Source organism: Leptinotarsa decemlineata, unplaced genomic scaffold (assembly GCF_025532065.1).
Source record: "Leptinotarsa decemlineata unplaced genomic scaffold, Ldec_3_MD MMD2_P_RNA_scaffold_5, whole genome shotgun sequence".
Classification (NCBI taxonomy): Eukaryota; Metazoa; Arthropoda; class Insecta; order Coleoptera; family Chrysomelidae; genus Leptinotarsa; species Leptinotarsa decemlineata.
The window spans coordinates 5,052,157-5,066,722 of record NW_027412532.1 but is presented as its reverse complement, the minus strand read 5'-3'; the positions used below and the strand labels follow the sequence as shown (position 1 = coordinate 5,066,722).

At 36.1% G+C, this 14,566-nt stretch overlaps 1 protein-coding gene across 6 annotated transcripts in view; it reads right to left on the bottom strand.

Moving 5' to 3' along the window:
• LOC111509630 (pseudouridylate synthase RPUSD2) overlaps positions 1-14,566 on the bottom strand; it is a 321,032-nt gene that overhangs the window by 125,557 nt on the left and 180,909 nt on the right. For all 6 annotated transcript variants that reach the window (XM_074169320.1, XM_074169317.1, XM_074169319.1 and 3 more), the window contains one exon: positions 12,077-12,166. In XM_074169320.1, the coding sequence (XP_074025421.1) occupies positions 12,077-12,166 (90 nt within the window). The remainder of the gene's footprint in view (positions 1-12,076; positions 12,167-14,566) is intronic.

Below are 14,566 nucleotides of genomic sequence, written 5' to 3'. Positions count from 1 at the left end.
GACCTTACTAGAGTTCTATAGAGAAGTAAAAGCGTTTGACTGTCGCTTTAACTCTAAAAGATCTTCCCATGAAATTTCCAAAAAATTTCAGAAGATTTCCAATTATACTCCAGGAGCTCAAATTTATGAGGATATAATATCTCCAAATCATGTCATAGGCCTTACTTATACAGTGTCACCATTAAAATGCGCACCATATGGAAAACTTTTTTTTCGAAAAGTTTCAATGAAGTTTAACTTCGGCACTTGTTTGTGCTTTAAATTTAACTTAAAATGATGCGGCCAACTGCGACCCACTGACGTTCAGTGTTTGTCAAATTTAACTTTTTTTTGAAAAAAATTGAAAAAGTGCATTTCTAGGTCGAATTTAACAAAAAGTTACTTGAAAAAGTTGTGTCTACGGCTATTTTATATCCATATGCCAAATTTTATGCAACTAGGATGAAGTTAACGTTTTGCTTATTTTTGATAGATATCCCCTTTATTTCAAAAAACAAGTTCAGTTAATTGTCATCAATTCATGTATACATAACAAACTCATCATGGAGTTTAACTTTTCTGATAATTTTTTATTTATACGGACATTTTCAGGAAGAAATTAAAAATGTGCTTTACAAATTTTGACATGACTGGTGCAAAGTTTCAATCACTTGGCTATTTTCTTAAACGAACATTTGATTTCGAAAAAGCAGAGGCACCTAAAACAAAATGCAAATAATTTTGATAGAACTATTATTATTACTATAAATTTTAAACAACAATAATATTATAGAAAATACAAATGGGTACAAAAAATTACTTATTGATCTAAATGAGGTTGTCAAACACTTATAGCCTACATTTCAGTATGTCCTCCTCCACGTTCAATACAAATTATGGTCCTTCTACTGACATCTGTAACTGCATTTTTAATAAATCGGGGATTTATATTTGCACAGCACTCGCGAATGGTATTTTCCAGATGTTGTATGTCAGTAAATGGTCTACTTCGGTACACTTTTTGTTTCAAGTAACCCCACAAGAAAAAGTCTAAAGGCGTCAAGTCGGGTGATCTAGGTGGCCAATAATGTTCCCAGTTACGTCCAATAACTTTGCCTCTGAACATTTGTTGGAGGGACTGTTTTACAGCAACCGTGTGATGTATTGGTGCGCCATCAAGCTGATACCATAGGTCCTATTTAATATTTAAAGACATATTATCTAAAACTTCACTAACCTCATTATTTAAAAGGTTGAGATAACCGACGGATAACCTGAAGAAAAATGGCACAATTATTTGGTAGTTGAGTATCCCACACCATACATTAGTTTTGAAGGAATACTGATCACCATATTCAACTGTGAAATTGGGATTTTCTTGTGCCCACCATCTACTATTTTGAGAACATACCGTTCCATTTGAAGAGAACGTTGCCTCATCTGCCCATAAAATTTTATACGAAAACTTTACATTTTCTTCTCTCTTTCCTTGAAACCAGAATGAAAACCCCAAACGGACATCAAAATCTCGTTATTTCAATGTGTTAATAAATTTTGGCTTGTAAGGTCAAAATTTATTCTTTAATAAAATTTTTGTAACACTTTCTCTCTTGTAATCGGTATTTTTTATAATATCTGTTATGCTCGTTTGCCCGTGTTCAAAAACTTTTAAACAAATGTTGAGTTGGGCATTCTCATCATATTTACTTGGAGTTTGCTTTTTCTTAGATTAATTTACTACGGATCCTGTTTCTCTGAATTTCAACATTATCCTTGACACAGTAGTATGTTGAACATTTTTTCCTGGATGCCGTTCATTAAAAATGTTAGCTACTTGCCGGTATGCTGTATTCTCACCACATAAAACATTTTCTATTCTTTCCTGAAGAGACAACATTATTGCAACAATAACTGTTAAAAATTTGACAAGTAAATCAACAACTTGACACTACCATAGCATGCATTTTGTTTGTCAAGACCTACTTAAAAATTTTATTCAACGTGATTAAGCATCCTTACCGCCCTAGTTAGTGTTTATAAATACTCTGTAAATACTGAATATTGAAATTTTAATGTAACTTCAACTCTAGTAATTTTATTATTACTTATTGCAGTTTTTGAGTTGTGTCTGCTTTTTCAAAATTGAAGGTACTGACGTTTGTTTAAGAAAATAGCCAAGTGATTGAAACTTTGCACCAGTCATGTTAAAATTTTTATAGCAAATTTTTAATTTCTCTCTAAAAATGTCCGTACACGTAAAAATGTTTCAGAAAAGTTAAAGTCCATGATGAGTTTGTTATGTATACATGAATTGATGACAATTAACCGAATTTGTTTTTTAAAATGAAGGGGATATCTGTCAAAAATAAGCGAAACGTTAACTTTATCCTAGTTGCATTAAATTTGACACATGGATGTAAAATTGCCGTAGACACAACTTTTTTAAGTGACTTTTTGTCAAATTCGATCTAGAAATGCACTTTTTAAATTTTTTTCAAAAAAAAAAAGAATTTGACACACACTGAACGTCAGTGGGTCGCAGTTGGCCGCATCATTTTAAGTTAAATTTGAAGCACAAACAAGTGCCGAAGTTAAACTTCATTGAAAGTTTTCGAAAAAAAAGTTTCCCATATAGTGCGCACTTTAATGGTGACACTGTATATCAAAAAAGATTGTAATGGAATTTCGTTTGTTGGCAAAGCCTTCATGGATGTATGATTCTGGATTCACAAGATTATCAGATGTTGATCTGCGTTTTCTAAAGCCGCTTTGTTTTGATGTGATCAGTTGATTTCTATCCAGGAACCAGGTGAGTCTATAATCAATTATTTTTTACAACAACTTACACATTGTTCAGGTCAGAGATATTGGCCTATATGATTGTCGATCTGTCTTTGGTTCACCATGTTTCATCAAAGGTACTATGGTTGCTTCTGACCACTTTTCAGGGAAAACCGTTGTTGTCTATCTTGTTAAAAATTTCAAAAAGATGATGTTTACCTACATTTGGAAAGTTTTGTAGAAAAAGGAATGGAATATCATCAGGTCCTGCGCTGGAGTTTTTGAAAAAAATCAGTGCTTCATTGAATTCTTCATAGTTGATTGATAGATTCAAAGGGTTCATTTCATTTCGGGAAAAGTCAATACCTTGAGCTTCTTCGTTATATTTATTGTTCAGGAATTCAGGTGTATAGTTTGAACTGTTGGAATTCTTCTTGTAGATGTCTGAAAAAATTTCAGCGATTTCTGTATAACTGGAAGTTGCTTTTTCCTGATATTCAATTCGTTGGATACTATTGTCTGTTCTGTTACACTTTATGCGTTTCACTTTGTCTCAGACCATATTTAATGGAGTAGAACTGCTAATGGATGACAAATAACTAGCCAATGAGTCCCGTCTACTTTTTTCACGATCCACCTGGCTTTTGCTCACAGAGTAAAGCTTACATATCTCATCAATTTTTGACATTTCTCACGGAAGTGTCACGCCATTAATTTAGAATACACGTTTACCCTAAATGAGCCATTATGTTCCTGCTGTCAAACGCGTAATGATTAGATTTAATTGGAGGGAGTAGAAAAATATTATTTAATTAGTTTTATCAGTTTTTTATCTGACCGATACCGTAGATTGCTGAGGAGAGTGGTGAGATGACTGCTACCTAGAACCTTCCGAAGTATTCACTACTTTTCACTACATTTTTCAATGAAACCGTTCAAGCCCGTTTTTCTATACTATATATAATCTCTTTTCCTCTAGGAATTACCGTTGATATCTCCTGTAAAATTATGAAACAGAGTCAGTTTCCTTTAGAATTTCCTCTTCGTTAAAGCGGCTGCAAACTTCGCGTGAATGATACATAAAGCAACAAAAGAACACAAAGCCTACGCCATAAAACCGTTATGGTATCGACCAAAAAACTCAAACGAAACTTAACCCATTAAGTTTAATGCATTGTTGGAGCGCGTCACACACAGTTCATAATTCACCGAAGTTGAAGTCATTAATGACTGCAGATGTAGGAAGAAACGTGGTGTGGAGATAGACCGGCCGTTAAATCATATCGGCATTAAAAGTCCCTCCTGAATTACCCTAAAATTTCCACAAATTACTGGAAGACACGCGAACTATCATAATGCAGTATAATTGATAATGTATAACAGTTGGACTTGGTTTTTTGGTACAAGGTGGTCAGAAGATTCCGATAAAAACGAAACGCTACTTTCATTTCTGAATTCTGTTGCTGAGTTTGTTTGAAGGTGGTTGACAATGTTTCGTGGTGCATTCCATCAGTTCGGGCTTCTATTGTCTAATATGATATAAATTGATTTGAAATCCCTGAAAGAATCTGTAAAAAAAAATTAAATGATTAGCTGAAAAAATAACAATTTTATTAAGCAAAAACTGAAATTACAATTGAATAACATACAAGCAACAACCAGCAAAAAAAAACAAATTCAACTATCAACACGAGCTGAAAACTCAAAAAATTATTAACAAGAAATGAAAATTCCAAATCTAGTTACTTCACGTCGTTTAACATTGTTAGTATCTACAATCGTCTTCGGGTGATAACTGGACGTATTCCTTCGAAATCTGACTATTTATAGGTCATTCTATTGCTTTCACCTATCCCATCTTGTACAGGAACTGACCGTTTTACGGGAGTTGGTCGTGTTCCGCTTGATTAGAGGTTTCTATATGTTACGTATCTCTACGCTGGCTCGGCTAAAACAGTATTCCTACTTGAGGATGATTTCAGCTTGAGCCCACTTGATGTTATCTTGATGAGTCCAAACATGCTCTTCTATTCCGGATTTGCTGGTTTCTCGTCGCTGTGTGTGTTTTTTGTGCTCGGCAATGCAAACTTCCAATGGCCTCTTAGTTTCACCGATGTATGATTCTCTACACTCGCAGGGTATCCGATAAATGCAATTCTTAGAATCACAGTCCGCGTTTGGTGGCCTGGTTTTCGTGAGACTGCTACGGATAGTGTTCCCAGATCTAAAGCAGGTCCTGATGTTATACTTGGACTCAATCCTTCTTATCCTTCCTGACAATCTTCTGATGTAGGAAAGTACAAGTACGGGTTGTGGTGGTTTCTCTTCTTTGTGGAGCTCTTGCTGTCTTCTAGCTAAAGCCTATTCCACCAAAACTTTGGAGTAACCATTCCGTTGAAGGACATTTTGATGATGCCTAGTTCCTTTTCAAGACTTTCTTTTGTATTGCAAAGCCCGAGAGCACGGTCTAGTAGAGTCTTGATGATTCCTCTCTTAATCTATTGAGGGTGGTTGGATTTCTGGTTCAGATACTGTCTCGTGTGAGTGGGTTTTCGATATACAGATGTTTTCCATTTAGTGTGGGTCCTCTTCACCAATACTTGGAATAGCAATCAGTTGTGGACTTCCTTCTCCATTGTGAAAGAGGTGGAAGGACTTACGTTGTTGATGTACTTCTCGAAGGTGTCTAGTTCTGCATTTCCATGGTTTTATATTATGAAGGTGTCGTCCATGTATCTCGACCAGACTCGGGGCTTCTTGTGGGATTGTTTGATGGCCAGAGTTTCAAACCACTCCATATTAATAGTGGCTATAACCGGTGAAAGTGGCGATCCCATTGGCATTTTTAATAGATTATCAAATGATATCATATTTAGACAGTGGAAGTCCGATCTGTTGCTGAGGTTTGAACTTCCACTGTTCAAAAATATCGAGAGATTTGGCTATGAAGTGGTACAGCCAGCAGATATAACCTCAAAAAACTCGAAAAAAATTGAAATATCAAAAATTGAAAAAAAGAAATCTGTAAAGAAAGCGAAAGTTGGTAACTGAAAACATCACACTATGACAGTAAAAAACGAACCTTGAGAATACAATAATACAATTGTACAGGTAATGTATACAATGTGTAAAGCTAGATAATAAATGGTAAGAGTAATCTGTAACCGAAGCAAATAACTCACTTGGAAAGAAGAAAACTTCACACTTTGACTGGGCTGAATGCAATAATGAAGGATATTATATTAAAAACTCCAGTAATATTCATTGTATCAACAGGAAAACTGTATTTGAATATGCTGGAAACTAATGTTGACCCTCTCATCACGGAATCGTCGAAGCGAGTCCTAATGAATTCGATATGGATATTGTATTCCATATTACTTCAGAAAAGTAAGGAAATATTTGAATACTACTTTTCCCGTTCGTTGGATTCGCCGTCGAGGTCCTACAGAATGGCTAGCCCGCTCGCCAGATTTGATACTTTGGACTTTTTTTATGGGGCTATTTGAAGCAAAAGGTGTACGAAACTGAACCTGCTTCAGTATTGAATATACGACAGAGAATAATAAATATTTGTATAGATATTGACGATAGTGTGTTCGAAAATGTTCAGCGTGAAATATCGGATATGCTGTTCATATGTCAAAAAGTTCAACCATTTCGAGCATCTTCTGAACTGACCTCAAGGTTATTACCTCATATTATGTAGTTGTATGTCAATGTATTCAGGCAATTATTAAAATTTCCACCATTTTGTAGTAGTTGAAGATATTGACTTCATATTTAAGATGTTCAGACTAGTCAGTCCTACGGTGATTTTCTTTGATTTAAAGTCGAAATATACCAGGAATCAAACGTTTCAAGTCAATATATTTATTTTTATATAACTTTCAAATTATTGTCAATGTCAAAATCGTCTTTCTTTCATAAACAAACTATGATCAATTATTTTAACATACTAAGTGAACAAAATGATTGATTAATTAAAAGCAACACCATTCTCCCCCTTGTGATGAAATCACTGCATTCGACATATTATTTTTCAATTCATTTCCGTTGAGAGTCTGTACCACTGATCAATTTACACATCTTTGTAACTGGCCGTTTATAGGTCCCTGATTTTGTTTTTTGTGTATTTTATGTTTTTTCGAGTGTTTCTTCTTCTTCTTATGCTTCTTGTCTTTTTTCCATCTCTTTGTATCCCCTTCATCATCGGAATCGCTTCCCGACTTTGCCTTTTTTTTGTGTCTCTTCTTTTTTGAAATATCTTCATCGCTATCCGAGAAGCTATTGTCCTTCTTATGTTTTTTTTTGATTTTTCACTATCAGATTCATCAGAACTATATTGATTTGGGTTTGAATAAGAACTTGAGGCTTCGTTTTCCTTTTCTGTAAAATAAAGGTTATGTAATATGTTGTTGTGGAATTTTGGGCAATTTTCAATTACACACTTTTGTTTCAATCTACATAAGTAGATATTATGACCTGGTTCCAAACAGTAAAAACAGAGTTTCTTCAAAGTCACAATTTTCCATTTTTCGTTGATATCTAGGTTTTAGAAAATTTGGCAGTCAGTTAAATTATGATTTTTTTGACATTTTGGGCATTTCTCATATTTTTTGGTCGAAAATATATTAGCGTCTTTCTTGGAGTGGAATTTCTCATTTTCGTTCATTTTTCTTTCGGAAAAGTGGCAACTACTGAAGTCAGCACAACTTGATGCAGCTATTACGATTTTTCTCATCCACACAGAAAATGTTTTTAAAGTAATTTAATTTTGTAGAGAAGATTATTCCTCGGCCCATTTGAGTCTCAGGAATGGAGGTAATTTAGTAATTATTTCAATGGTAGGTATGTTTCAAACCGTCCCTCCCTTGGAGGAGAGGCTCGACGAACTTTCTCTATTAGATTTGAAATTATAAATTCAGGTCGTCCAAATGTAACTTTCAAAGTTTCTATTAAGTTCATAACATTATTTGGTGAAACAAGAAGAGGTTGTATTGCATCTCTAGCCCTTCCTTTTAAATCTTAAAATCTTTGTAGACGGATTATATTTTCATCTTCACATATATCAAAAAGTTTGGTGGAACTTTCGAACTGACTGTAGAACAAAGGCCAGTCCTCTGAATTCCCATCGAAAATCGGTAAATTTGATTTAACATTGTCGGTTTCTTTCGAACATTTTGATTTATTTATCTTCAGAACGTCTAAAGTTTGGTTGAAATTATCAGTAGTCATTGTAATGAAATTGTTTGTCGGTACGAAATCGGTTTTATTTTCTGTTTCTTCGATTTTCCACTCAGCAACTTTTTCTTGTAGCGTCATTTCTTTCAAATCAATGATGTTTTTGCCACTAGAGATTGTGGACTTTTTATATGAAGAATCTTGAATCAGTTCACGTTGTAGTTGTGCTTCTTTCCTTATTAATTCAGCATCAATTTCGGCTCTCCTCTCAATTTCAGCTCTCCTTCTCTCTACTTTGGCCAATTTTCTTGTTTCTTCCAATTGTATTTCCAACATTCGTTATCTAGGACTTGAAGATTTCGTAATTTTTGATTTGTCTTCGGCATTAGAAAGGTCTTCTAATGAAAAACGTTTCTGCAACTCCGAAACTTGTCGTGGGTCATAACATACGTCGCTATATCTTTCAGGAGGAACTCCTTCAGTTTTCCTCTCACTCCTCCTCAGGTTAGGCATGGACATATTGTAATTGATTACTTTTGTTTCTTTTTCTTTTGCTGGAAGAACCAATGTTCAGACTAGTCAGTCCTACTGTGATTTTTCAATATTTTTAGTTGACCCATTCCAAGAATAAAATAAGGGGGACATTAAAGAAAAGCACTGTATGTGAAAAATAGGCGCTGTTTGTGGTGACTTCTGAAAATTGCCTATTTCAAGCATATTATTATCGATGAATAATGTAACAAATTCCATTATTCGATTGGAACTCATAGATAACTCTCGTTCCATCAGCGAGAAGTACATATTTGTTCCGGGTCTGATAGAATGAGGAAATTTGAAGGGTTTCAGAGTAATGACTCTATCATCTTCGACATGACAAATATACCGCAGACCTCAATTCTCGAAAAACATTTCCCATGTGAACCGTGCCACTCTCCGATGGTAAATTAGAAAAATCATTTCCGCCCCGGAAATTAGACTGTCATCCGATCGTGACGAGCGTGATTTCTTGAGTTGTCGTGCGCACTTTCCGAAGTAAACACACCGAAAAACTTTTCCATAGTCATTCGTTCCCATTATGGTCTTTCAGATACACAAAATTGGAATTGTGTCAAAGTAATTTAACATTTTCTGAAATGCAAATTAGCTCGGCAATCAAACTATGTAAGTACTTAATGTTTTTTCTTTGGAATCAAGTTGATTTTCAGGAGTAGTATTTTATAGAAATTGCACACGCGAATAGCTGGAAAATGGAATTGCGGAGTGGTTTTGGCACAGTTTGGGAATGAAAAAAATGTAATAAGCTGTGTAAATGTAAGTAATGAGGGCTGAATTATAGTCGCTGACCAAAAGAACAAATTCTTAGGTGATTTTTGATCGATTGTTCTTTCTTGTCGTTGTTTGGTCCTCTAATCTATCCAATATATAAAATAGATTCGCGAAACCTTTACACCATTTATGGTGTTACAAGCGAATCATTGCGAATCAATCCACTGCGGATAAAGTTGAACTAGCTCGACCATCAGAGTAAAAAATTATTAATGGAGGAGTTTTCAGCTTCGAGTGAGTTAAAAAGAGTAGGATGAACTGATAAAATATCGAATTTCCCTTTTGGAAATGTCCTGTGAAATGATGCCCTCTTTACTCTTGGATCATAGTGAGAGGACTGCACATGAGTTGATGTCCACAGGGGGGACATAGTTCTGGATACCCTGATTAATCACCTCAACAATAATGCAGATGACATAGTTATCATGCAGACCGGTAAATTTGTGAACACACTGTGCGATAGAGTGTAGGATGGGCTCGAATTAATAGAAACATGGTGTGAGAAACACTCATGTCGATCAATCCCAAGAGAACTGAGATGGTCCTTTTCACCAGGAAAAGAAGTTTATCGGGTTTCAAACCTTCTGAAATCTTCAAAAGCGAACTAAACTTCTCTGAAGAGGTGAAATACCTTGGTACTATTCTCGACAGAAAGCTAGCATGGAACTCTCACCTACAGAGTGAAGCAAAAAGAGCATATGTGGCTTATGAGCAATGTTGAAGGACAGTGGGACGCGCTTAGGGTCTTTCACCCCGTGTGGTCACCTCGATCTACACTGGAATAATTTGTGAAAGACATTTGTCAACGTACGGAATCATTGCATGGAGACTGAAAGTTCTACAAGTAACGGTCGTCCAAAAATCATATCAAATACAGCTAATAGCTTGTTTAAACATCACAGGAGCCATGAAGGCAATGAAATTAATTATTGGTCTGACCCCTTTGGACCTGTACGTTAAGGAGGTTGCATTAATGACCATGTTACGATTGCGCATGACTGGTGTGAACCTCGAAGCAGGAATAGGTCAATTGAGGCTCAGTCTATGGCGACAAGCGCTCACTGCGCAACTTCTTCTGCAGGCAACCAGTGACCCGGTTCATCTTCAATAATCCCTACAGAATACAAATAAAACAGAACACAGAGTCAGATGCTACAAATGCATAACACATATATACAAACGACTCAAAGACTGAAGAAGGCTCAAGATGTGAAATGTACTCCAAATTACTAAGCCAAAGGATTGAGTGACGAATGGAAAAAATACAGAACATAACGATCAAATACAAAAACGAAACCATCTGCACTGATAGCAGACAAGCCCTATTAGCCTTGAACAGACAACGTGTTACCTTAGGCCTAGTACTAGAGTGCCACCAAGATTCAGCCAAAGCCTCGGTAGATAATAACATTATCCTGAGGTGGATTAAAAGGCACGACAGTGGTAAAGGTAATCGCATTGCCGATTCTTGAGCCAAGGAAACGGCTGGACTGAGAATTTCAGGACCCAGTGGCACCTACGGACTGATGACTTTGACAATTGCGGAACTAGCCAAACGTCACACCTATGCTCAATCCCTGAAGAGATGAGATGGAATCAAAGGATGCAATCTTGCCAGGATCATCCTGGGCGATAATATAATATAATAATATAATGATGATAATATTGATTACAATAAATGTGAATAATTCTGTTTGAGTAGATTATTATCAGTACTAGCCTGACAATAACCAAGACACCCTAACTGGACAGCAACTAGAGGAATTGAATTCGCCGGATACCATGTTAGTGCGGCAAATCCCAGACCAAGAGACCGTGGAAAGTCTGTATTGGTTATCACATGAAATACCCAGCAATAATACACATACAAATCGAAACAAGCGGAGCATATTTGAAACCACCAACATAGCATCGAGTGATCTGAAGCTGAAATCATACACAAGAAATAACATTGTTTCGAGAGAAAGTTCAAAGAAGTTGCGTTCATGTTTGTACACGGCGTATTCAGCCAGGCTGGTGTTAGGTTAGGTCTAAAGTGAGTGGGTCGACAAAGAAAACTAGACTACGTACCTGAACACAAAAATGTGATAGGGAAGAGAATAAAACGCCAAAGTGACATATAGTAGTCTCAACAAAAGGCCAATGATCACCCAAAGATGATCATGGATTCCAACAATTGAAATTTCATGAAGTAGCTCGGTTAAGGAACTTCTTTTTCAATTTTTTACAATAACTTTTTTATAAAAGATAAAACTGGCGTAGACTAACAAGCACTTTTTCATTTGATTTATTTCAAATTCTACAGTCGTATATATTGACGAAAAATAGAGGTACTGAAGGCTTTTTTCGGAACAGTAGTAGTTTAGACTTTGGACTGTCACTCAAATAAGATTCCAGATGAATGAAAATATTGGAAATTGAATGCATCAAGAACTGTGTATCCAAGAATACGATATATTTCAAAGGGATAGGAAAAAATGTCGATGAAGTTCTTCCTGAAGAAATGTTGGTATATGGTCAGAAAATTGCATAAGTGGCAACTGCCATTTTTGAACAGTTCGTCATGAGTATTATTGCAGGTCTAATTCAAAGCGAAAGTACAAATACATGTGAGTTTGTTAATGGAAAAATATCCCATACATCGGTTGCTTTCGCTGATAATACTTTTCACTGGAATGAATACTGATACTGTCAATTTCCACAAAAAATTCAACTTTAGTTCCAAAATCAACATTGAAGCCTGCAAAGTCATGAATTTCCTTCCCAAAACACTCGACTACAATGAAAACACGGAAACCTCACTCACCTTTTTGATATCTTTGTTCGGTTCACCGTCGTCTGCTTTTCGTTTATCATTTCCCGCCAATTTACCTTTGTCCTTTTCACCTCCGCATATCTGTAAAAGCAAGAAGAAATAATTAGGAACTATAATTGCTCGAATACGGGCTAGAATTATTCCCGAGTTCAAACAAAACGCGGCATGAAAGGAGATTTTCTGCGCTTTGTACGAATTCTTATCAAAGTTGATCAAGCCGAAATTGAGTTTGGCTTTCTCATCCCCCAAGACTGAGGAATGCATGATTTTGAGTTGGTTGGCATTTAGGAAATCTTATCAGTTTGTTGTTAGGGCCTATATATCTTTGAGAAGTTATGAAGTTGTTTCAAAAATTCTGTGCGTTTTAATTTCATGTAAGTGGGAGAAGGAAATATTGAGAGCAGATAGTTGTTGGTTCACAGATGGATCAAAATCACCTTCCGGTTCCGGTGCAGGTGTTTTCACTTGCAGACCCAGGACGGAGATATCAACCTGCATAAGTCGATAAAAATATTCCCGGACGGTCAAGTGGCGTGGAAAGCTTTTGGCTCCTACCGAGCAACGTCTAAATTGGTAGCAAATTTCCAAAAACGTCTCTCCTCGATAGGCAAATTGTCTCTGGTCTTGACTCCTGGCCATACTGGCCTGGAAGATAATGAGGCTGCTGACTGTCTTGCGAAGGAAGGTGCTGCAAGCAGCTTCATCGAACCGGAACCTGTCATTGGCTTCGCTTAAGGCTTTGCCAAAACAACTATTGAAAACCTGGATGACAAAAAGATTTATTGACTTCTGGCAGAATTTTCCAGGATTGGTTCTCTCCAAGCCGTTCATTCATCCTTCGGAACTTGATACCAATCAGTTCTTGGACTACAGTAGGGATCAACTACAATGTCTAACAGATTTTCTTATAGGTCAGTGTCATTTGAATAATCATATGCAGAGACTTGGACTGTCGGAAGACAGTGTGTGTCGCTTCCACTTTGTGCTAACCTAACCTAACCTTACCTAAGTGTAAGTGATTCAGCTAGAAATTTGGGATTTATTATAGTTTCTTGTATGCGTTTCTACCAGTACATCAGAAATCAGGTAGGCAGAGCTTTCTGATCACTTAAGGTCATTTTGAGCATATTGTCAATTCCAAATTGGAACCTACACTGTGTGTGTCACCTGTTGTGAGTCACTTCAATTACTGTGACTTCATTTAAAGTCCATGCTCAACGATCGTTGATAAAATGCGACTTCAAAAGGTTCAAAATAGTTGTTGTAGTCTCATTTTTGAAATGAGGAAATATGAACCCATCTCCAATTGTCTCATTGAATATAAGTGGCTCAACATGAAAGATAGAAGACAACTTCACTTGAGTACCTTCGTTGAAAAACTTTTCAATAAGCCTGACCCACCAAGCGTGATACATTGTTTCACTCGTGGATCTCAAATCCATTCGAAGAACGTCGTATGTACAATGTGTTATAGTCGTATGTACAAGTTGATATAGGATACGTCGACATTATACATACATAAAAATCTTTACAAAACGTGAGATACAGCAAATAAATATATGAAAGTGTCACACAAACACAAGTAAAAAAGAAAAAAAAAGTATAATAAATATTTATACAATACACTCTCATCGACTTAGATATTCAGCGACATTATGAAAGAACCGTTGATCAGAAATTTTTTCAGGGTTTGTTTGAAATTCATTTCTTCATTTTCCCTTTTTATGTAATCGGGAAGATTATAAAAAAGCTTTGCTCCTACGTAGAATGGACTGTTCTCATATAAATTAGTTGGATGATTTTCCAACCTAATGAAGTTACCATTTCGTTGGATATGTATGAAAATCTGAATTGCGGAGATGAAACAAAAATGTTATTCATAGATGTGGAGCAACCCCATACTGCGATATTGTATGAGATGTGAGGATAAATTACGGCATAATAAACATTCAAAAACTGATCAGTACTGAGTGCGGATGAAAGTTGCCGTTTAACATAATAACTACAGTTCGCTTTCTTTTTGACCTGACTCACAGCTGACTCCCAAGTCATGTTACTATCAACATAGGTACCAAGAAATTCAGTATTGTCTGACTCGAAAATCAGTAATTTTCCTGACAGTTCTAGAGTAGAACTACATTAAAACAATATTACTGGGGTTTACAACCAAGGAGTTTTTGCGGCACCAATCTGTAAATCCGACAGACAGCTCATTGAGTTCAACTTGGAGTTCCTTGGGGCTCAGCAAGTGTGGTGTCGTCTGCATAAGAAATTATTCGGTTTGTATTCACATGTTTTGGCATATCATTGATGACAAGTAGGAACATAAGAGGTCCCAAAATGGATCCCTGAGGGACTTCATATTCATTACTGTATAATTGTGATTGGCAGTCATCATATTTCACGCACATCTTTCTGAGAGTCAAATATGACTCCAGCCATGAAAGTACATTTCCTCTAAATCCTACCGAGAATAACTCA